Raw genomic sequence first — 23,205 nt, 5'->3', positions numbered from 1 at the left:
AAAAAGCCAACAATCCCATATATCAATGGGCAAGAGACATGAATAGAACCTTCTCTAAAGAAGACAGACGAATGGCTAACAAACATGAAAAAATGTTCATCATCCCTATATATTAGAGAAATGCAAATCAAAACCATCCTGAGATACCATCTAACCCCAGTGAGAATGGCCCACATCACAAAATCTCAAAACTGCAGATGCTGGCGTGGATGTGGAGAGAAGGGAACAATTTTACACTGCTGGTGGGACTACAAAGTAGTACAACCTTTCTGGAAGGAAGTATGGAGAAATCTCAAAGCAGTCAAGCTAGACCTCCCATTTGATCCTGCATCTACCCAAAAGGAAAAAATCCCTTCATCATAAGGACACTTGTACTAGACTGTTTATTGCAGCTCAATTTACAATTGCCAAAATGTGGAAACAGCCTAAATGCCCACCAACCCAGGAATGGATTAACAAGCTGTGGTATATGTATACCATGGAATACTATTCAGCTATTAAAAAAAATGGAGACTTTACATTCTTCGTATTAACCTGGATGGAAGTGGAAGACATTATTCTTAGTAAAGCATCACAAGAATAGAGAAGCATGAATCCTATGTACTCAATTTTGATATGAGGACAATTAATGACAATTAAGGTCATGGGGGGGGAGGAAAAGCAGAGAGAGGGAAGGAGCGAGGGGGTGGGGCCTTGGTGTGTGCCACACCTTTTGGGGGCAAGACATGATTACAAGAGGGACTTTACCTAACAGATGCAATCAGTGTAACCTGGCTTATTGTACCCTCAATGAATCCCCAACAATTAAAAAAAAAAAGAATGGAAAAAAAAAAAAGAAAAATTATTTTGGCTGCCCCAAATAAAATTCAAATAGACTCATCAAATCCTCTCTCAAACCCCAGGATCTGAGGCCTGCTAATGTGGTACTCTAAGTTCCATAATGGGGAGAGAAGGAGATCTGTATTCTTATGTTCCAGACACCTTGGTTAGTCCCCTAAAGATCTCCGCATGTTCTGGCAATCTGAGCCATGTGCTCAGCCATTACAATTGCACTATGGCAGCCATTTCCAAAATATCCAAAAAGAATCATAAAAATTATTAGGGCTTTCTCAATTTTAAGTTTATCTCACTTCTCTGCTAAACCTGTAGTACTGCGAGTGTGTGTGGGAGCCTTGTGTGATGTTCTTCACTACAGAGAGCACTGAATTCAAGCAATCTGCCTTGGCCTCTCAGAGGGCACTAACTCCTGGGCACCAAGGTGCAACTTACCCAGGTGGCCATAACCCACCACGTGCTTGGCACTTGGGCCAAGGCGGGCACGCAGGGCGGTCACAAGGTCGTAGAGCCGCTCCACAGGGAGGGAGAGATCATACTTGTACACGCAGCCATCCAAGCTCAGTGCCTCTGTGATCCTCTCCCGCAGGGCCCACAGCATCTGGGATAGACAAGAGGAGGGAGACAGAGGGCTGCTATGGGGAAAACAAAGGTTCTATAGCTTTGGGACAAGCTCTGTGTCCTCATGGAACCATGGGGCTTCCATCCAGAACAGGGCACACTGCAGTGTATGGTGGGGGCTTGCCCCACAGCAGCATTGAGCATGCAGGGACACCTCCACAGGGATGCGGCCTTCCCAGAGCCAGACACAGAACAGCTTCAGGTGACATTATAGCAAGGGGTAGGCGGGGTCTAGGAGGGCCTGAGGATAAAACAGGCCCAGGACACAGCCTGAGCCAGGGCAGGGGCAGAGCATGGAGGTATGGGAAGAGCAAGGCAGGCACAGGGGGTGGTGTGAGGGTCCCAGGATCATGGAGAGACTCCCATGGAAGGACAGTGAAGGGACAGACAGTGCCAATGGCTGCAGCAGGACAGGGCAAAGCAGGTAAACAGGGGCCTGGGGGAGCGGCTTGTCAAGATAAATCCATCTGTGGTTTACTCAGCTTTTATTTGCTTTGACTTTTCACATGACAATGAATCTGGGGCCCACGAGGAGGAGGACAGAACTGCCACCTCTAGGCAGCTGGACCACCCTCCTCCACATGGTCCCACCCAGACCTCAACCCAACACCTGCACCACAGAGGACCCAGCAATTCAAGAAATGTGTCACTGTGAAATTTGTAAGAGATGACGACAATGCTACACTCACACCTAACAAAAATAGGAATTGCTTGCCACTGCTGAGTATCAAGCCAGTGACCAAATTTCCCAATTCTGTCATCAATTTTTAGACTGGTTTGCCCAAGGAGATCCCTTGGGTCACCACCCATACTTGCTGCCTGGCCGTGTGGAGGACACCCACTGCCTGGGAACTCCTTTCAGCCCAGCAACAGACCCTGGAGCCCCAGCCTGGTCACAGAGGGGCTTTCCCACTTGCCTGCCCACCCCTGCTCACTCTGCCCCACACCCATATCCCTGGAGTGTTTGAGAACTTGGCAGGCAGCGCCCTTGGGGCCTTGGCACCTGCCCTTGCTCGAATGCTGGGCATGGACAGTTTCCCATCACCCCCCCACCAGCACTACCCACCACTCTGACCAGTTCTGCTTCTTCCGCGGTGCTTACAGACTTCAGAGGAGCTGCTAAGCTTTGCACCTTTGCTTCATTTCATGAGCCTATGGGGCAAAGTTTCCTCATCCTGGTCACTGCTGTCACCCAGCAGGCACAGCAAAGGAGGTGCCCAACAGAGAAGCAGGGAGGACAAGCCAAGCTAATATACCTGCCAGGGTCACAGCTCAAAGGAGTCTTTGGCATCCGGCATGAGCCACCAGGTGCCACTCTGAGGGTTGGAAGAGGGCAGAGCCGGGCCTGGACGGGGCTGTAGGAGTCCCCCAGGAACACAGCACTTGCACTACATGGGCTGGACATGTGCAAGGCAGTCTTCTAGATACATCAGAAAACCAAAGGCTCCCAAAAGAAAAAACTTACAAAGAACTAGAAAGCAGAATGGCACAGGGCTCCCCAGAGTCATGGTCAACATGAGTAGACAGCAAAGCAAAGCCTGCAAAGGAGCAGCCTGGGCCCCACGCCAGTCTCCCTGAGCTGCACACCCAGGAGAGGGTGGTCTTCTATGCAGAGAAACAGAACAAGCAGTCAAGCTTGAGCACAGAATACAGGTGTTGGCGAACGCTCAAGGCCCGATCGTTCTCAGGACATTCTTAGAGGTGTGACTCAGCAAGCAGGAGGGGGAGATAGGGCCCTAGAACTGATGCACGCCTGGCCCTCCCTGGCATCACAAGCCTGGCTGTGGGGCGCACAAGTCCAGGCTGGATGGGGTGCAGAGAGGCATGGGGCACTGACGTGCAGGTGTGCCCAGGGGCGTGTGGGGCAGTCACCTTACTCTGTCCTCCCAGTGACCCAGCAACTGCAGGAGGAGGGCCCCCCGTACTCCCAAGGCAGGTGGGCTAAGGAGGCGACCTGAACAGCCAGCTCTGAGCATAGGCCTAGGAAGAGCCAGCGACACTCCCTCAAGCCTTCTCACTCTTCTGTCCGCTGTGTCCACCTGGGCCCCCGAGTTAGAAGACACACGGGCAAGCTGCAGCACAGCACATAACCAGAGAGAGACTTGAGCCCTTATTCTTATGGCCATTGGGGTCTGGGGACTGTTTGTGATACGGAAAATCAATAGAGCTGATAGATACAGCAGAATTAGAAAACAATCAGGGAGATGTGGAAAACGTGAAAAGGAAACTCAATCAATCACACCTCTTGGGTGGGCAGAGAAGGATGTTGGGAAGCCCCGGCTGTGCCAGCAACTGACAAGCCACCATTCATCTGAGCACAACTCCTGGGCCAGCAACACCGCCCTGGGGAGCAGACATCTTTATCCCCAGCAATGAAATTACGACAGTCAGAGGTAACTCAGGGAGATGGTAAAGAGCCACATCCAGAGTGACCATGACATCTAAGAACAGCTGATCAGGAGACAGAGATGACCACACAGCCATCAGGCTTGGAGCCACTCCATGAACGGCTGATGCGCTCTGAAAGCAAACGCTTAGTACAGGCAACTGCTGTAACAACTTACACATAAGGCATAAAAATCAAGAGCTAATTATAAGGGGAAAAGCTTTAACAATGAAGTAAATCAATGAAGCTGACCATTGAAGTCAGCAAACCTGAGACCATCATGGCCTTCACAGTACATGCTCACAGATGACACATGCAACTGGCCAAATCCAGATCCATCTCAAAATAAAGATCCTGGCCCCATCTCCTGCCAGAGCCCTGCACTCAGCCCTTGCCTGCTCTCCACGCTGCATCTGAAAGATCACAGTAGGAACGTAGGGACAACAGCTTCCACTGCCCAGGCCTTATTCCTCCTTGTTCTGGCCTCCAAGAGAACAAATCATTTCTAGTCACATGTTCAAAGCCATTTCCTCCAGAAAACTCTGCCCACCTGGACAGGTTGGGGCTCCATAGCCGTGCAGCTCTGCCCACCTGTGCTCACTGTATACTACTCGTGCCGCTGCTGCTGACTGGCCACTAAACCACAGGCACCAGCGGGCCAGCAAGGGGCCAGCTAGGAGATTGGTGGGAAGGAAGGAAGGATGTGGCGGGGAGGGCAGGGCGTACATGTAAAATAATGATGAAAATGATCCAGACAGCAGAAATATACCTTCCATTCCAAAAACGTTATATCCCATCAAAGCCATGAAGCCTGATCACACTTTGGCCCCAAATCCACAGTGCCTATCCTGGACAGTTCACACCACAGTTACCCTGGTAAGGCTCAGTGGAAGGAGAGCCCATGAGCAAGACGCACCTTGATTTTCCTCTGGTCAGTTGCCAAGGTCCCATCGGTTACCAGGCCCGAGCCCAGCATATGCTCCAGGAAGCTGCCCAGCTTGTCAGCATCGTGACCCGCGTGAGAGCCTGAGGTCTCAATCAGGACATAAAACGGACTCTCTGGAAGTGAGCAAGGAGAACAAAGTGAGCAGAGGTCCAGCTACTCTGGGTCAGGCTGACACGGCTCTGACAGACCTTTCCTTGCCAACAAGGCCACCGGGGAAGCCTAAGAAATTGGTCAGCTCACTGGCTAGGCTGCATTTCAGACAGACTGTGTGCCCTGGAAAACACAGCCCGCCCAAGGCTGACTCTGCCACAGCCAGGGCCTCCCATGGCCTTGAGGTGGGCTTCTGGGGCAGCTTGTCCACTCTCGCCAAGCCCATAGGCCACAGGCAGAGGCCGAGGTGCAGGTGAGGCCCTGTGATGGCCTCAGACACTGTTGCTGCACTCGTAGGCCATGCTTTTCACCACAATGTCTATTTTACAAGCTATTAAAAAGATTCAAAAAATAAAAAAAATTAAGCCAGGCATTGCGGTGGGCACATGTAGTCCCGGCTACTTGGGAGGCTAAGGCAAGAGGATCGCTTGAGCCCAAGAGTGTGCGCTTGTTGTGAGATGTGAATGCCACAGCACTCTACCAAGGGCAAAAAAGTGAGACTCTGTCTTGAAAAAAAACTATAAAAAATTAAGAAAATTTTGCAGGGCAAGGTGGCTCATGCCTGTAATCCTAGCACTCTGGGAGGCCAAGGCGGGTGGACTGCCTGAGCTCACAGGTTCTACACCAGCCTGAGCCAAAGCAAGACCCCATCTCTAAAAATGGGCAGATGTTGTGGCAGGCACCTGTAGTCCCAGCTACTCAGGAGGCTGAGGCAAGAGAATCCCCTGAGCCCAGGAGTTTGAGGTTGCTGTGAGCTGTGACGCCACAGCACTCTACTGAGGGTGACATAGTGAGGCTCTGTCTCAAAAAAAAAAAAAAAAAATTTTTTTTTTTGGCTCGGTGCCTATAGCTCAAGCAGCTAAGGCACCAGCTACATACACCAGAGCTGGGGGGTTCAAATCCAGCAGGTTGGAATCCATCCCAGGCCTGCCAAACAATGACAACTATAACTTAAAAATAGCCAGGTGTTGTGGCGAGTGCCTGCAATCCCAGCTACTTGGTAGGCTGAGGCAAGAGAATCACTTAAGCCCAAAAGTTGGAGGTTGCTGTGAGTTGTGATGCCACAGCACTCCATCCAGGGGGACAGCTTGAGATTCTGTCTCAAAAATTAAAAAAAAGGCTTGGCACCTGTGGCTAAAGCTGCTAAGATGTCAGCCACATACACCTGAGCTGGTGGGTTCAAATCCAGCCTGGGCCCACCAAGCAACAATGACGGCTGCAACCAAAAAATAGCCAGGCATTGTGGTGGGCACCTGTGGTCCCAGCTACTTGGGAGGCGGAGGCAGGAGAATCGCTTGAGCCCAGGAGCTGGAGGTTGCAGTGAGCAAGGTGACAGCTTGAGGCTCTGTCTCAAAAAACAGAAAAAAAAATTTTTAAGAAAATTTTAAGCTTGTGTTGTTTTTAAGGCTAGTGTGAATTTCTTTTCATATTTGTTGAAAATCGTTAAATGAAAATTTACTTAGTGGCACTGTTCTCTCTTTTTTTTTTTCCAACTTTTAAACTTATCTATATTCATCATAACCCTTTTTTTTTTTTTGAGACAGAGTCTATGTCACCCTCAGTAGAATGCCATGGCGTCATAGCTCACAGCAACTTCAAACTCCTGGGCTTAAGCGATCCTCTTGTCTCAGCCTCCCAAGTAGCTGGGACTACAGGCAACAACACCCACCTATTTTTTTTTTTTTTTTTTTGGTTGTAGTTATCATTGTTTGGCAGGCCTAGGCTGGATTCGAACTCACCAGCTCTGTTCTGTGACTGGGGCCTTAGCCGCTTGAGCTACAGGCACCACCCCAGGTGTTCTGTATCTTAACACTAAAGTTACTTCCACAAAAATATTACAAGTTCATTTTACTATACAAGAAATATAAGCATTTTTCAGATATTGGCATTTTCTTCATTTCAAAACATACTACCCTCAAATTTATTACAGGTCACACATAACACTAAGACGTTTTTAAATACTATTGGCTCTTTTTTCCATTATATAAACAAAATATGTGGTCAGGCACAGTGGCTCACCCCTGTAATCCCAGCACTCTGGGAGGCCAAGGCGGTTAGATGGCTTAAGCTCAGAAGTTCAAGACCAGCCTGAGCAAGAGACCTCGTCTCTACTAAAAATAGAAAAACTAAAGGCTGGGCATGATCCTCAAACTTGTAATCCCAGCACTTTGGGAGGCTGAGGTGGGCAGATTGCCTGAGCTTATGAGTTCAAGACCAACCTGAGTTAGAGCGAGATCCTACCTCTAAAAATAGCTGGATGTTGTGGCAGGCGCCTACAGTCCCAGCTACTCAGGAGACTGAAGCAGGAAGATCACTTGAGCCCAAGAGTTTAAGGTTACTGTGAGCTATGATGCTGCCATGGCACTCTAGTGTGGGCAACAGAGTGAAACTGCCTCAAAAAAAAAAAAAAAAAAAAAAGGGGTGGCGCCTGTGGCTCAGTGAGCAGGGCGCTGGCCCCATATGCCGAGGGTGGCGGGTTCAAACCCAGCTCCGGCCAAACTGCAACAAAAAAATAGCCGGGCGTTGTGGCAGGCGCCTGTAGTCCCAGCTACTCGGGAGGCTGAGGCAGGAGAATCGCCTAAGCCCAGGAGTTGGAGGTTGCTGTGAGCTGTGTGATGCCACGGCACTCTACAGAGGGCAATAAAGTGAAACTCTGTCTCTACAAAAAAAAAAAAAAAAAAGGGAAAGAAAATCTCAGGCGGCGCCTGTGGCTCAGTGAGTAGGGCGCCGGCCCCATATATAGAGGGTGGTAGGTTTGAACCCGGCCCCGGCCAAACTGCAACAAAAAATAGCTGGGCATTATGGCGGGTGCCTGTAGTCCCAGCTACTTGGGAGGCTGAGGCAAGAGAACCGCCTAAGCCCAGGAGCTGGAGGTTGCTGTCAGCTGTGTGACGCCATGGCACTCTATAGAGGGTAATAAAATGAGGCTCTGTCTCTACAAAAAAAAAAAAAGAAAGAAAGAAAGAAAAAGAAAAGAAAATCTCCCAGCTTGTCAAAAATAGCTGCCACTGGCCGGGCGCATTGGCTCATGCCTGTAATCCTAGTACTCTGGGAGGCCGAAGCGGGTGGATTGCCTGAGCTCACAGGTTCGAGACCAGCCTGAGCCAAAGCAAGACCTCATCTGTAAAAATAGTCAGGCGTTAAGGTGGGCGCGTGTAGTCCCAGCTACTTGGGAGGGTGAGGCAGAAGGATCACTTGAGCCCAAGAGTCTGAGGTTGCTGTGAGCTATGATGCCACGGCACTCTACCAAAGGCAACAGAGTGAGACTCAGTCTCAAAAAAAAAAAAAAGCTACCACTAATGTTTCAATGTCACCCTATAGCCTTTCTCCTCTGGCCAGGGAAAGCCCTATAACTGCAAACCCGCCACAGGAACAGAGGTGGCTTGCTCTCTGCCCTGAGCATTCTGTTAAAAGCAGCTTTCTTACACACAACACCCAACCGTGCTCCATACAGGGACCCTCCATCCAGCCAGGACGTCTGAACTGTCCAGTGTGTCCAACAGCATAGAAGGAGCAGGGGATAAGCTGCCCACTGCATGGGGTCAGTACCTTGCACCGGGCAGGCCAGGTGGAGATAGTGCCCAACCAGCTGTATGCATTCAGCATCCATGAACTCGAAGGCAGACAGAATCTCACCAAGCATCCCCTTGGAGGTGCTGAAAGTCTGCAGAACCTCAGCAAAGCCTGGACATCCTGCAACAGTCACAGCACATCACGTACTGCAAGGGTGGTGGCAGCGGGACCCACAGCCACCACACCACACCCAGATCCCCCCGCAAAGTGGGGACACCAGCGACTCTTGTAGGAGGGCTGGTGCTCCAAGAGGTATCACAAGGCCAGTCAACAAGTACATCCCAAGTGTCTGACCAGTGTCAGATCAGGATGGAAAAGTCACCTACAAATGGTCGCTTGGAAACAAAGGGGGAATGCAAGAGAACGTTTCCTGGAAATCTACGAATGCAGGGCCAGAATCAGACAGCCTTTGGACATGACTGTGTTTCTCTTAATACAACCAGGACGCAGGTCTTCCCTGCTCTCAGAGTTTATCCAAAAGGAGTTCTCTGGACACCACGAGGCCTCTGCAGTGCTCCAGTGTATGGCAGAGCCTAGGGAGCTGAGTAGACAAGTCTGCCCCTGGAGGCCCTGCAGAGCCAAAGAGGCAGTGGGAGGTCCCTGAACATGGGGGAAGAACATTCCAGAGGTCCAGCAAGTGCAGAAGCTGGAAGCAGAGGCCTGCCCTGTGGCACTCAGGAGCACTTTGAGGCCTATGGCTGGAACATAGTGATAGGGTGCGGTTGGAGATGACTCAGGGCCCAGTCGTGGAGCTGTTCCAACGTTAGGAGGAGAAGGGGAGGCTCCAGGGTGCAGGGGAGGGCAAGCAGAGGGCCAGCACAGACATAGCAGCCAGAGGCCAGATAGGCAAGAGGAACAGTAGGAAATGATCACTAGGCTGGCTGCAAGTGGATGCTGCGGGTGGACACAGCAGGCTTGGTGGAAATGGTATTGGTGAAGTAGGCAAGGCCTGAAGGTAAAATCCAGGAGAGACAAGGGTCCTCTATCCCGTAGTACCCACTGAAAACGAGCAAAACTGCTGGGCCAAGAAACACCAAAGAGAAGCATCCAGAAACGTGGAGAGTGGGATGAGCCCCGCCACCCAGGAAGGTGGAGAGTGGAACACCCACCACTGAGAAGCAGAGAGAGTGGGGTACACCCTACCAAGTAACGTGGAACAGTGAGGTGTGCCCCACCACCAAAGAACCTGGAGAGAGTAGGGTGTGCCCCACCTCCTGGGGCTCAAGGGTGCTGAACAGTACCCAGCCTAGCACTGCCCTTTCCTGATAGCTCTGCTAAACCCTGGCCTCAAGCTCCACCCCTGCAGGGCATTGCCAGAGGAGACCCCTAGTGCCACTTCTGGGCATCAGTGTGTGTCAGGCCAGCCCCCACCAATTCACCCCCAAAGACTGCAGGGGAAGTTGCTGAACAGAACAAGAAAAAAGAAGAATGGAAGAAAAAACTTTCTCCTGATTAATCGTGAACATACACCAACCCTGCACTGACTTGCAACCTGGCTTCTTGTTGTCTGGGAGGTTCAGGTTCACAGAGCTTCAAGCCTATGAACTTGGTCTGGGTTACTACCAGACGGGAAGGACCCAAAGCCACCCAGTAAAAGCAGATGCAAATCCTCATCCTTGGCCTCCAGGAACCCCAAAATATTCTTCAGTAACAATATTCACCAGGCACAGTGGCTCACACCTGTAATCCTAGCACTTTGGGAAGCCAAGATAGATTGCTTGAGCTCAGGAATTCAAGACCAACCTGAGCCAGAGCAAGACCCCATGTCTTAAAAATAGCTGGGCATGGCTCAGCGCCTGTAGCTCAAGTGGCTAGGGTACCAGGCACATACACGGGAGCTGGCGGTTTAGAATCCAGCCCAGGCCTGCCAAACAACGACAACTACAACCAAAATATAGCTGGGTGTTGTGGTAGGTGCCTGTAGTCCCACCTACTTGGGAGGCTGAGGCAAGAGAATCGCATAAGCCCAAGAGTTTGAGGTCACTGTGAGCTGTGACACCATGACACTCTACCCAGAGCGACACAGTGAGACTCTGTCTCAAAAAAAAACAAGGGCAGTGCCTGTGGCTCAGTGAGTTGGGTGCCGGCCCCATATATTGAAGGTGGTGGGTTCAAACCCAGCCCCAGCCAAACTGCAACAAAAAAATAGCCAGGCGTTGTGGCAGGCGCCTGTAGTCCCAGCTACTTGGGAGGCTAAGGCAAGAGGATCACTTAAGCCCAAGAATTTGAGGTTGCTGTGAGCTGTGACGCCACAGCACTCTACTCAGGGTGACAGTTTAAGACTCTGTCTCTAAAAAAAAAAAAAAACCTAGCCGGGCGTTGTGGCGAGCGCCTGTAGTCCCAGCTACTCGGGAGGCTGAGGCAAGAGAATCGCCTAAGCCCAGGAATTGGAGGTTGCTGTGAGCTGTGTGAGGCCACGGCACTCTATCGAGGGCCATAAAGTGAAACTCTGTCTCTACAAAAAAAAAAAAAAAAAAGTTGAATTGCCTAAATATAAAACATTAAAAAATATGCTCACTCCATTTATTTATTCATTTATTTAGAGACAGGGTCTCATCCTGTCACCCAGGCTAGAGTAAGAGGCACAATCAGAGCTCCCTACAGCCTCAAACTCCTGGGCTCAAGCGATCCTCCCACTTTATCCATCGTATCCCAAGTACCTGGGACTACAGGTACCACCATGCCCAGCTGCTAACTATACATAAAGACACAAATGGTGAGCTTGAAAATACCTGGAAGGAATAGAAAACTATAAAAAATGATACTTCAGAATTGAAATAAATGAATTAAACTGCTAGAAATGAAAACTATCATCATCAGAATTTAAGTCTTAATGAATGAAGAGAAAACCCTCCATAGATGAGTTTGGCAGCACATGAAACACAGCAGAAGGGGGCATTAGTGAACTGGAGGACAAATCACAAGGAAGCATGTGAAATGCAGCACAGAGAGATAAAATGATGACAAATACAGAAGGCAGGTGAAGGGACTAAAAAGTTCTACCTTATGTTTAATCACAGTCCCAAAAGGAGAGGAAAGCACAGACAAAAAAATTGCAACAGTAACAGCTAAGAATTTCTAGAACTGGTAAAAGACACTAACCCACACATTTAAGAAGTTCCAGGAGGCTGGATATGGTGGCTCATGCCTGTAATTCCAGCCCTCTGGGAGGCCGAGGTGGGTGGATTGCCTGAGCTAAGCAAGTTCAATATCAGCCTGAGCAAAAGCAAGACCCCATCTCTAAAAAAAACTTGCTTGGTGGCAGCGCCCATAGCTTAGTGGGTAGGGCGCTAGCCACATACACCGAAGATGGCGAGTTCAAGCCCAGCCAGGGCCAGCTAAAACAACAATGACAATTGCAACAACAAAAAAATAGCCAGGCATTGTGGCGGGTGTCTGTGGTTCCAGCTACTTGGGAGGCTGAAGCAAGAGAATCGCTTATGCCCAGGAGTTTGAGGTTGCTATGAGCTGTGACGTCATGGCACTCTACCCAGGGTGACAGCTTGAGACTCTGTCTCAAAAAAAATAAAAATAAAAATAAACTAGCTCAGCATTGTGGCAGGCACCTATACCCCTAGCTACCTGGGAGGGAGGCTAAGGCAAAAAGATCACTTGAGGAGCCGCCCATAGCTCAGTGGTTAGGGTGTCAACCACATGCTCCGGGGCAGGTGGGTTCAAACCTGGCCCGGGCCTGCCAAACAAAACAAAAAATAGCCGGGTGTTGTGGCGGGTGCCTGTAGACCCAGCTACTCGAGAGGCTGAGCAAGAGAATCACTTAAGCCCAGGAGTTTGAGGTTGCTATGAGCTATGATGTCACAGCACTCTACCAACAGTGGTAAAGTGAGACTCTGTCTCAAAAAAAAAAAAAAGTTTGATACCTTCAAAGCAGCAGTGAAATGATACTTTCAACGGGATAAAAGAAATAAATGCCAACCTAGTGAAAAACATCTTTCAAGTATGAGAGTGCATAAAGGTATTTTCAGGGCTGCACCTATAGCTTAGTCTACCGGTAGGGCGACGGCCACATACACCAAGGTTGGCAGGTTCAAACCCGTTCTGGGCCAGCTAAAACAATGATGACAACTGCAACAACAAAAAAAAACATAGCAGGGCATTGTGGTGGGCACCTGTAGTCCCAGCTACTTGGGAGGCTGAGGCAAGAGAATAGCTTAAGGCCAAGAGTCTGAGGTTATTATCAGCTATGACACCACGGCGCTCTACCGAGGGCAACATAGTAAGACTCTGTCTCAAAAAAAAAGAAAAAAAGGTATTTTCAGACACACTAAAAGAGAATTGGTCACCAGAAAACCAATGTACTATGGGAAATAATCAAGATGTATTTGCAGAGAACATGATCCCAAATGAAAGATCTGATGCAAGAAAGAATGAAGAGCAAAGAAAGTCACCCATAAAATAAAATCGTGGCTAGAGAGATTTAAAAAACAGAATTAAGACACAGAAGAAGAACATTTAAGTTTGGGAGTAAGGATGAACAGAGTTTATTCTTGGGAGTGCTCCCCAAGATCAATGAATCTTCCCACAGGGTAGAGGCACGGAATGAGTGAGTCAAGGACACCTGCTGCACCTCCAGAAGGGCTGGGGATTGTGCAGCAGCTGAATGAGGTGGGGAGCAAATGCTAGATAAACCAAGCCAAATGATAGCAAGAAAAGCGATGAACACAGATCGTGGGAGGACTGAAGGCCATGGGCATAAGCTCACAGTGAAGTCCGATGTGAAGGCAGCTGGGGGGCCTGTGGGGGGGAAGGGAGAGGGCCCGTTGGATGGCGACACTGAAGCATTTGCTGAGACGCATGATCTTCGTGGATGGTGGTAACCCTCTTCCACCCTTATGGAGAATATTACTTATCCCTGAGACATTAACAGATGGGTCCTAGAACTTATGCCAAATGAAGTCATTTTCCTCAGATCTTAACACTACACACTACTTTTGAATAACAAACACAATGGGGTGAAAGAGACAACCAAAACCTCGGTTTTGTCACAAAATAAAGTGTGCTCTGACCAGAAACTGGGAAAAGCTTCTGGCCCCCCATTTCCCCTATGAAGACACCAGCAAGACCAGGTCATGGGCTCCCACACTTCTCTGGAAACAGGGAGATGCCAGGAGAGACAGTGGCTGTACTGTGCAACTCTTCAGGTCCCCTCCCTCACACCGACCGCCAGAAGTAACTCGAGGAAGCCAACCGAGAAAAGCCACGTTCACAGACTTGGGCTTGGGCGGACACAGGATGGACACTGCAGTGATGATCCCCAGGGTGCCTTCCGACCCAATGAAGAGCTGCTTCAGGTCATAGCCCGTGTTGTCCTTCCTCAGGGAGGTGAGGCAGTTTAGGATGGTGCCATCAGCAAGCACCTGGAGGAGAAGAGAAAACAGGTTCACAGCTGTACACATTCTCATAGGTGATGCTGGTCGTCTCCAGCACAGCTCTAGCCTCCACACTCAAAGAGAGCTGACCAGCCCCAGCACACCCAAGAACATCAGCGATCACAGGCCCCACCCCAGTCTGGTTCAGGAAGAACATGGAGAGGAACTGCCTGAGTCCCCCAATCAGGCTAAAGGGATTTTTCTTCCTGTTAGAGTAACATTCCCCCAACCCCACTATGATCCACACCCAAGAAGCTCACTGCCAGGTTAGTCAAGGGAAGCTGCCCAAGGCAGGAAGCAATCCTGGTGCAAAGGAGGAGCACATCTGGGGCACAGAGGGGAGCACACTCAGGATGAAGCAGTGGGCACCCCTAGGGGTCGAAAGGGGTCAGAGAGCCACACTGCCCCACGGCCAACCTGCCTCAGGACCCCTCAGCTGTAAAGGCTTCACACTTCCTCGCTGTAGGTCTGCCTGAGTCTTGTCTGCTAGTATTTCTGGGTAGAGGCTCAGCAGTATAGTTTGCGAATACCAGGACATGACCTACAGTAAAAATAACCAGCAGCCAGCCAGAAAACAAAGCTACTGGAACATCATGGTTTATCAGATGGAAGAAAACAGGACTCTGCATCTGCTCTATCCAATGGGTGGTGAGCCAGGAAGCTCTGCCCTTAGGAAGGTGTTGAGATGTGAGGCTCAGCAGGAGCCAAAATGCTCTAACTCCATACTGAATTGGCCTTGTGTCCATCATCCCGCCAGTGGGCTGCTAGGCCCCGGCCCAGGACGGAAGTGGCTGCTGGTGTGTCGCACCCCTGCAGCATCCTTTATGGACAGAGAGGTGGCAGACGCACCATCACTGTCCTGTGGCACCTCCCAATGACGTGGGAACCTGCTTGTCCTCAGGGCTGCTACACTGGGAACCAACATCTCCAAGGCTCACCACTTCCAGGCCCAGGACTGTCCCATGCAGAGAGCCGTATCGAAGAAACCGAAGGCCACCTGCATTGGTTGCCACATTTCCCCCAATGTGACAGCTGCCCTTGGCTCCTAAGTCCAGTGGCATGATGAAGTCCCGCTCTTCCACGTAGCGGCTCAGCTCCTCCAGCACACAGCCCGCCTGGCACACCAGGATCCCTGCAGACACAACGAGAGCCACTCAGCCACTGGGAAAGAACATCAGCCTCAGAGCCTGGGCCAAGGAGAAGAGGCATCCCCTTCCCAGGTCTTCCCAGTAAGACCATACAGACCTAGAGTTATTCTATGATTACAACAGTGAAGAAAACGAGCAAGACAAGAAAACAAGGAAACCCCCGGGCAGCGCCTGTGGCTCAGTCGGTAAGGCGCCGGCCCCATATACCGAGGGTGGCGGGTTCAAACCCGGCCCCGGCCAAACTGCAACCAAAAAAATAGCTGGGCATTGTGGCGGGCGCCTGTAGTCCCAGCTACTCAGGAGGCTGAGGCAAGAGAATTGCTTAAGCCCAGGAGTTGGAGGTTGCTGTGAGCTGTGTGAGGCCACGGCACTCTACCGAGGGCCATAAAGTAAGACTCTGTCTCTACCAAAAAAAAAAAAAAAGAAAAAAAGAAAACCCCCCCACACTATGGAAGTAGAAGGGAGCTGGCTGTACAACCGCAAGTCTCCACTGGGGTGACCTGCCCCTCAGGCACACCTGACAAAGTCTGGGGACATTTTGGGTTGGGGATGCACCTGGCATCTGTTGGGTAGGGGTCAAAGATGCTGCTCAACACTCTATAGTGCCCAGGCACCCTGACCACAGAGAATAACCAGGGACCCAGTGCCCAGGCTGCGTTAGAGAAGCCCTGCTCCCGGGCAAAGGCCCTGATGCATGGGTCCATCTGTGAGACCTTGGGTCCTTCCACACTCTTCACCTGCCTCCTACACCTCCAGAGAGGGCTGGAATTGGAAAAGGACAGGAGCAGACCCACAGGATACGTCACATTGGTGACCACACGGCAAACACATCCATAGGGGCGTGGCAGGGCAGGACTGGCTCTTTCCCAGCCCAGGGCAGCCCCAACCCTCCAGCATAGTCCCAGTGGCTGACAAGGAAGGAAAATTCCAACTGACAACTGGAGGGACCCACTGTGGCCCTGATGGGCAGCACAGGCTTACCAGACACACTGTTGAAGCTGACGACCTGGTTCATGAGGGCAGTGGAGAGGATGATCTCGTCAAAGACAGGGACACTGCCCCCCACCATGCCTGTGTTTCCCCCCTGTGGGTTCACAGCCAGGTTCCTCTCGTGGCAGTGCCTGGGCCAAGTACAGTAGGACGTCAGGGCCCTGTCCTCACTCCCACACTGCAGGACCCAGGCCTGGCCCCCAAATCCTGCCTCCTCTTCACAGCCTGCCCACCTCCAAACTGGACTGCCCTGCCCTGGCCCATATGTGAGAGATGCTGAGGAGGCCAGATTCTAAGATCCTAGGGCAGGAAGTCCTAAGTGCCCAGCTGTGGTCCTCTGTGTCCAAATGGTACTTGCAGAGGGTCCAGCTTGTGCCTCCCACCACCTCCACTCTCCTTACTCCCCCACTGTGTTCCCTGGTCCTTGGCCCAGCATCCCTCAGATATGGGCCAAAATCATCGAAGGTGCCTCCTCTTCAACCAGGTTCCACTTTTACAAAGACCTAAAACAAGGAGGACACCTGATAGGTAGGGGTCTGGAGAAACTGGAGCTCCCTACCCCAGAGGGGCCATTTTCCCACATGTCTCCAATAAGCCCTGGGAGGGGCAGACCCCAGGGATGGATCCTGATAGAGCAACTGTGAATGTACCCCAGTTTGCTACAAACGATATCCAAAAGCACAACTTACCATGATGTAACTGGAGACCGTCCCCATGTGCAACTTTGGGGGACTGGTAAATAGTATTCATGTGGTGAACACCTTCCATGCATTAAAAATAGGTGTGGGGCCAGGCCTGGTGATTCACACATGTAATCCCAGCACTCTGGGAGGCCCAGGCGAGAGGATCCCTTGAGCTCAGGAGTTCAAGACCAGTCTAACAAAAGAGAGATCCTGTCTCGGGCAGCGCCTGTGGCTCAGGTGGTAAGGCGCCAGCCCCATATACCTAGGGTGGTGGGTTCAAACCCGGCCCCGGCTGAACTGCAACCAAAAAATAGCTGGGCGTTGTGGCGGGTGCCTGTAGTCCCAGCTACTTGGGAGGCTGAGGCAAGAGAATCGCTTAAGCCCAGGAGTTGGAGGTTGCTGTGAGCTGTGTGATGCCATGGCACTCTACTGAGGGCCATAAAGTGAGACTCTGTCTGTACAAAAAAAAAAAAAAAAAAAGAGAGATCCTGTCTCTAAAAAACATAGCCTGGTGGGGTGGCACCTTTAGCTCAAGCGGATAAGGTGCCAGCCACATACACCAGAGCTGGCAGGTTTGAATCCAGCCAGGGCCTGCCAAACAATGACAACTACAACCAAAAAATAGCTGGATGTTGTGGTGGGTGCCTGTAGTCCCAGCTACTCGGGAAGCTGAGGCAAGAGAATCACTTAAGCCCAGGAGTTAGAGGTTGCTGTAAGCTGTGACGCCATGGCACTCTACCCAGGGCCATAGCTTGAGGCTCTGTCTCCAAAAAAAAAAAAAAAAGAATAGCCTGATGGTTTGGCACCTATAGCTCAGCAGGTAGGGCGTAAGCCACATATACCAGAGCTGATAGATTCGAATCCAGCCGGGGCCTGACAAACAATAATGACAATTACAACCAAAAAATAGCTGGGCATTGTGGTGGGTGCCTATAGTCCTAGCTACTTGGGAGGCTGAGGCAAGAGAATCACTGAAGACCAAGACTTTGAGGTTGCTATGAGCTGTGATGCCACAGCAATCTACTGAGAGTGACATAGTGAGACTCTGTCTCAAAAAAAAAAAAAAAAAGCCTGGTGTTGTGGTAGGCACATGTAGTCCCAGCTACTCAGGAGGCTGAGGCAAGATAATCGCTTGCGCCCAGGAGTTTGAGGTTGCTGTGAGCTATAATGCCATGGCACTCCACTGACAAGAGACGGTGACAAAGTGAGACTGACTCCCCAAAACAAACAAAAAAATAGGTGTGGGCATCACCAAATTGGGTGGAAATAACTACAACTTCACAGATACAACATGGTAACATTTTAGAAGAACACACCTACACACAGAGAAAATACTGAGTGATATCCCACCTGTTGCCAACGGGCTTCATGAGGAAATGACTCATGAAAGATGCAAAGCAGGCAGGGAGCTGCTGCACCATCACCTCACCTGAGAATGTGAGACACCTCCTGTGCTGTCCTGGGCCTCAGCAGCACCTTGCTACAGCCTGCAACAGAAAAGAGCCCCAGTCAGTGAGAAGAAAGATTCAAGCTAGAATCACCTGAAAGAATTCCTGCCTGAATGAATGCTCTTTGCAGACACTTTCTTGTCTTCTTCAGTGAGGTGACCTGCACCAGTTATCAGTAGGTCCACAACTCCTCAAATATAAGAGCAAGATGTTGGCTTGGTGCCTGTAGCACAGTGGTTATGGCACCAGCCACATGCACCAAGGCTGGTGGGCAAGATGTTAAAAATGGGTCCCAAGTTACATGCTGGTGGGAGGTATTGGAGATAGTGTACAGTGGTTGGTGTGGCTGGGCCCTTGGCTGCAATCCATGGACCTGCAGCCACAGAGGCTCCTACATCCACTAATCCCATCAGTGGCAAGGTTGGCTCTAGTCTTTGTGAAGGGATGACTGCCTGCCAGGCCACTCCACTGCATAGTTACTGTATTTCCCTTTGCAGTTAATAAGTATCTCATGGGGAGACACTTTGAGACTATGTAAATACCCTATTGTTCCTCAAAACTCACCAATTAATTTTAGCATTTGTTAATTATCTGCCTGAATCAATTATTACAATGGTTGCTAAGTGGTGACTTTTTCTGAATCTATCCACCCACCATCATTTATGAGTTAACTTTTTGCTGTAAAAAGGGCTTTTCTCTGGCTCTGACTTAATTATTTAACTATTTATTCATATCAGTTTCAGCTCATAGACTCTCATTTCATCCACTGGGTTATAAGTCTTTGCTGCCATTATGTATTTCATGCTCAGATGTGGGTAGTGGGAGCACCCTGAGCTAGGTATTGCATCACAAACCACCACCACCCCAAGATGACAAAGTTTCTATCTTCTGTATTCTTAGAGAGGCCTTTCACAGGTGACAAGGACGCAGAAAGGTTCACAGATACTCTCTCCTTGCTCTTTATGGAGTTCTAACATTCAATCTGTGGTTTCTAGCTTTTTTGACTCTAAAAGCCTCTTCTTATTTCATCAATTTTTTTCAGAGGGTTGTCTAGGCTGTGGCAGGGCCCTCTCAGCCTAAGCAGTTTGTCGACCACACTTCATCCAGTCATCCTGAATAAGCACAGAGCACAAGGCTCTTGGGGAAAGACTGAGCTTTCAACTCAGGGAAGCTTCTAAACTGTTCGTGCCAGAGTTCCCACCAAGACCAGGGTTCCCAAAAAGTGTGACTTGCATCAGGGAAGCAAATTAAGGAACTGGAGGAAGAGTAGCTAAAAGAGTTAGAGCTGGCTCGGGACCCATAGCACTGTGGCTATGGCGCCAGCCACATACACCAAGGGTGGTGGGTTCAAACCCAGCCCGGGCCAGCTAAACAACGACAACTGCAACAAAAAATAGACAGGCATTGTGGTGGGCACCTGTAGTCTCAGCTACTTGTGAGGCTAAGGCAAGAGACTTGCTTAAGTCCAAGAGTTTGAGGTTGCTGTGAGCTGTGATGCCACAGTACTCTACCCAGGGCAACATAGTGAGACTCTATGAGACTCATAGTGAGAAAAAAAAAAAAAAAAAGAGCCTGGTGGCACCTGTAGCTCAAACAGCTAAGGCACCAGCCACATATACCAGAGCTGGCAGATTTGAATCCGGCCTGGACCTGCCAAACAATGACAACTACAACCAAAAAATAGCCGGGCGATGTGGCGGGCGCCTGTAGTCCCAGCTATTCGGGAGGCTGAAGCAAGAGAATTGCTTAAGCCCAGGAGTTGGAGCTGTGAGCTGTGACTCCACAGCACTCTACCCAATAAAAAAAAAGAGCCAGAGCTGCCTGGCAGGAGGAGACCAGCCCCATGCAGGCGGCCTGCCCTGCCCACCAAACTGGCATTCTCCTGGTACTTTCCCGCAGGGCACCAGGCATGAAGTGCCTTCCCACCCCAGCACACTGAGTACCCTTGGCCCCACCTGCTGTTTGTGACAACACAAAGGCACCCCTCCCCACACTCCAAGTGCCTCACCCTCCAGAGAATTGCAGTCTGGCCCTGCTGGCATGCCCTGCTCCGCCCCAGCACTCTGCCACTGAGACTCCTGCCACAGCACTCTCCTTAGCTTCTGGGCCTTCCCACCTTGTCCTTATTCCACTGGTCTTTGCTTCCCTGCACCTCTCTGGGGCAACTGGGTCCTGTCCCTCACTATAGGTACCACTGGTCTTAGGGTGCAGCAGGTTCCCTCCTTGCCCCACAATCAAGGTCTTTGCCAGGGTACCAATAGACCCATCCATCGTCCCTTCACTGCCACTCTCCCATACTCTCTGCTATACTCCCAGGATCTCTGTATCCACTTATGTCAGGGGTCAGCAAACTATGTTCCAAGACGCGTATCCAGTCAGTGTGTCCCACCTGCTTTTTCTTGAGACAGAGTTTCACTATGTCGCCCTTTGTAGTGCCGTGGTGTCACAGCTCACAGCAACCTCAAACTCTTGGGCTAAAGTGATTCTCCTGCCTCAGCCTCCCAAGTAGCTGGGACTACAGGCACCAGCCACAATGCCTGGCTATTTTTTGTTGTTGTTGCAGCTGTCATTATTGCTTAGCAATCCCGGGCTGGGTTTGAACCCGCCAGCCCTGGTGTATGTGGCCAGTGAGTGCCCTAACCACTGAGATATCTATGGGCGCCAAGCTTAGTTTTTCTATTTTTAGTGGAGATAAGGTCTCATTCTTGCTCAGTCTGGTCTCAAACTCCTGAGCTGAAGGGATCCTGATGCATCAGCCTTCCTCAGTGCTAGGATTACAGAACAAGCCATCACACTCGGTCACCACTTGCTTTTTATTTATTTATTTTTTGTTTTTAGATAGAGTCTCACTTTGTTGCCCCCAGTAGGGTGCTCTGACATCACAGCTCACAGTAACCTCAAACTTTTGGACTTGAGCAATCCTCTGGGCCTCAGCTTCCCAAGTAGCTGGGGACTCTAGGCACCTGCTACAAAGCCACGCTAGTTTTTCTGTTTTTAGTGGACACGGGGTCTCATTATTGCTCAGAATGGTCTCGAACTCCTAAGCTCAAGGGATCCTGCTGCCTTGGCGTCCTAAGGAGCTGGGATCACAGCCGTGAGCCAACACTCCCCCAGTCTCAACCACCTATTGTTTTGTTGTTGTTGTTTTTTTGAGACAGAGCCTCAAGCTGTCACCCTGAGTAGAATACTGTAGCATCACAGCTCACAGCAACCTCCAACTCCTGGGCTCAAGCAATTCTCCTGCCTCCACCTCCCAAGTATCTGGGACTACAGGCGCTCACCACAACACCCAGCCTTTTTTTTTTTTTTTTGCAGTATTTGGCCGGGGTTGGGTCTGAACCTGCCACCTCCAGCATATGGGGCCAGTGCCCTACTCCTTTGAGCCACAGGCACCGCCCAGTGCCCAGCTAGTTCTGGAGCATAAATTTCTGTTGTTTAAGCCCCCCAGCCTGTGGTCATTTGTTACAACAGACTGAGGATGATACGGAGCTGAAAAGATCGTAGTAGTTAAGAACGCGCGCGCCGCTCAGGACAGCCACCACAAGCGTCACCACCAGCAAACTTCTGTAGACTTTGTCCAGAACTCTCTAAAGTCACCACCTCAAGGGGTCATGAAAAGGCACACAGGGGAGGAAACTACACCCCCAGCCCCACACAGCCACTCCTCAAACCCTCTGATGGTGCAGTGTGGACAGACCCTTACTCACCGCGATGCATCCTCAGCCAGTCCACGTTGTGACCCTCCAGTTCCTCTGGGTCTGTGGTGACCCTGCCGGGCATGATGCGTTCAAAGGTAGCCAGGTCCTCCTCAGACACAGTGGAGAATGGAAGCCGCTGCACAGCATAGCGCTCCTGGCTCAGCGCCACCGCAGGGGGGTGGGAAGATGTTGAGGAGCAGCCTCTTTGGGCCAGGGGGCTGGCCACCCCAGCCCCCCGAGAGCTGCCAGGCCATCTTCTTGGCTCCACCCAGGCTCTGAGAGTACCGGCTGTCTGCCCCCATCCTGGAGAGGCCTTGAAGAGCCACCACAGCCAACTGGACACCCGATGAGGCACCATCACTCTTAGCCTAAAAATGAATGATTGCACTGCAGGCTCTGGGGCACTGAGGACACCACAGCCAGGGAGAGCCCCCACACGGCCAGGGCGGCACCTACTGGCCACCTACACAACGTCCAGAGCATAACACAGCTTCCAGGCTGCCAGGCTGGAGAGGCATAGGGGACCCGGCCCCTAACCACAGTGTGGTAAACCCACATTATTGGCCTTGTGAGAATTCACAGACCTGTACACCTGTGGCTGGTGCAGTCTCTCCTAGAAGTTATATTTCACACATTTACAAAAGCAATACTTTCTTTCAGACCGTTTTCCTTTGGAACAAAACTAGAATTTAAGGCACTAAAAGGGAAGGGAAAGATGCTACTAAACTGTGCACTAAAAAATGGTCAAAGTGAGAAATTTCAGGTTTTAAGTATATCTTCTATGAGTATGAAAAATGTTTGCAAGATTCAGCACCTGTAGCTCAGCGGCTAGGGCACCAGCCACATACACTGGGGCTAGGGGTTTGAACCTGGCCTGGGCGTGCCAAATAACAATGACAACTGCAACAAAAAATAGCTGGGCGTTGTGGCAGGCACCTGTGGCCCCAGCTACTCGGGGGGCTGAGGCAAGAGAATCACTTGAGTCCAAGAGTTTGAGGTTGCTATGAGCTGTGATGCCACAGCACTCTACCAAGGGTGACATAGTGAGATTGTGTCTCAAAAAAGAAAAAGAAAAAGAAAAATGGTTGCAGAATCAAAAAACAAAAAAGGGAAAGAAGGAAGGGAATGGAAACTTCTCTGACCACCCACCATGGTGGAACTAGATTTTGCACATAGATGGTCTAACTGCAGGTAACCAGGCCAGCAAGGTGGCTCACGCCTATAATCCCAGCACTCTGGGAGGCTTAGGCAGGTGGATCACCTGAGCTCAGGAGTTCAAGACCAGCCTGAGCAAGAGCAAGATCCCCGCTCCTCTAAAAAAAAAAGGGGGGGTGGGGCAGT

At 50.6% G+C, this 23,205-nt stretch overlaps 1 protein-coding gene across 3 annotated transcripts in view; it reads right to left on the bottom strand.

Annotated features, from left to right (window-relative positions):
* The window catches only part of D2HGDH (D-2-hydroxyglutarate dehydrogenase), a 45,890-nt gene that overhangs the window by 16,631 nt on the left and 6,054 nt on the right, over positions 1-23,205 (bottom strand). The window contains exons 2-9 of one of the 3 annotated variants that reach the window (XM_053597233.1): positions 21,874-22,232; positions 18,148-18,205; positions 16,027-16,166; positions 14,836-15,029; positions 13,717-13,885; positions 8,487-8,630; positions 4,758-4,900; positions 1,270-1,435 (exon numbers count right to left, since the gene is read on the bottom strand). In XM_053597233.1, coding sequence (XP_053453208.1) covers positions 1,270-1,435; positions 4,758-4,900; positions 8,487-8,630; positions 13,717-13,885; positions 14,836-15,029; positions 16,027-16,166; positions 18,148-18,205; positions 21,874-22,222 — 1,363 coding nt within the window. In that variant the 5' untranslated portion in view covers positions 22,223-22,232. The remainder of the gene's footprint in view (positions 1-1,269; positions 1,436-4,757; positions 4,901-8,486; positions 8,631-13,716; positions 13,886-14,835; positions 15,030-16,026; positions 16,167-18,147; positions 18,206-21,873; positions 22,233-23,205) is intronic. The other 2 variants (XM_053597235.1, XM_053597236.1) reach the window with 2 other exon arrangements.

The sequence above is a fragment of the Nycticebus coucang genome, chromosome 7 (assembly GCF_027406575.1).
Source record: "Nycticebus coucang isolate mNycCou1 chromosome 7, mNycCou1.pri, whole genome shotgun sequence".
Lineage (NCBI taxonomy): Eukaryota > Metazoa > Chordata > Mammalia > Primates > Lorisidae > Nycticebus > Nycticebus coucang.
Note: the sequence above shows the minus strand (reverse complement) of the source record. Positions and strands in the feature narration are given on the sequence as shown.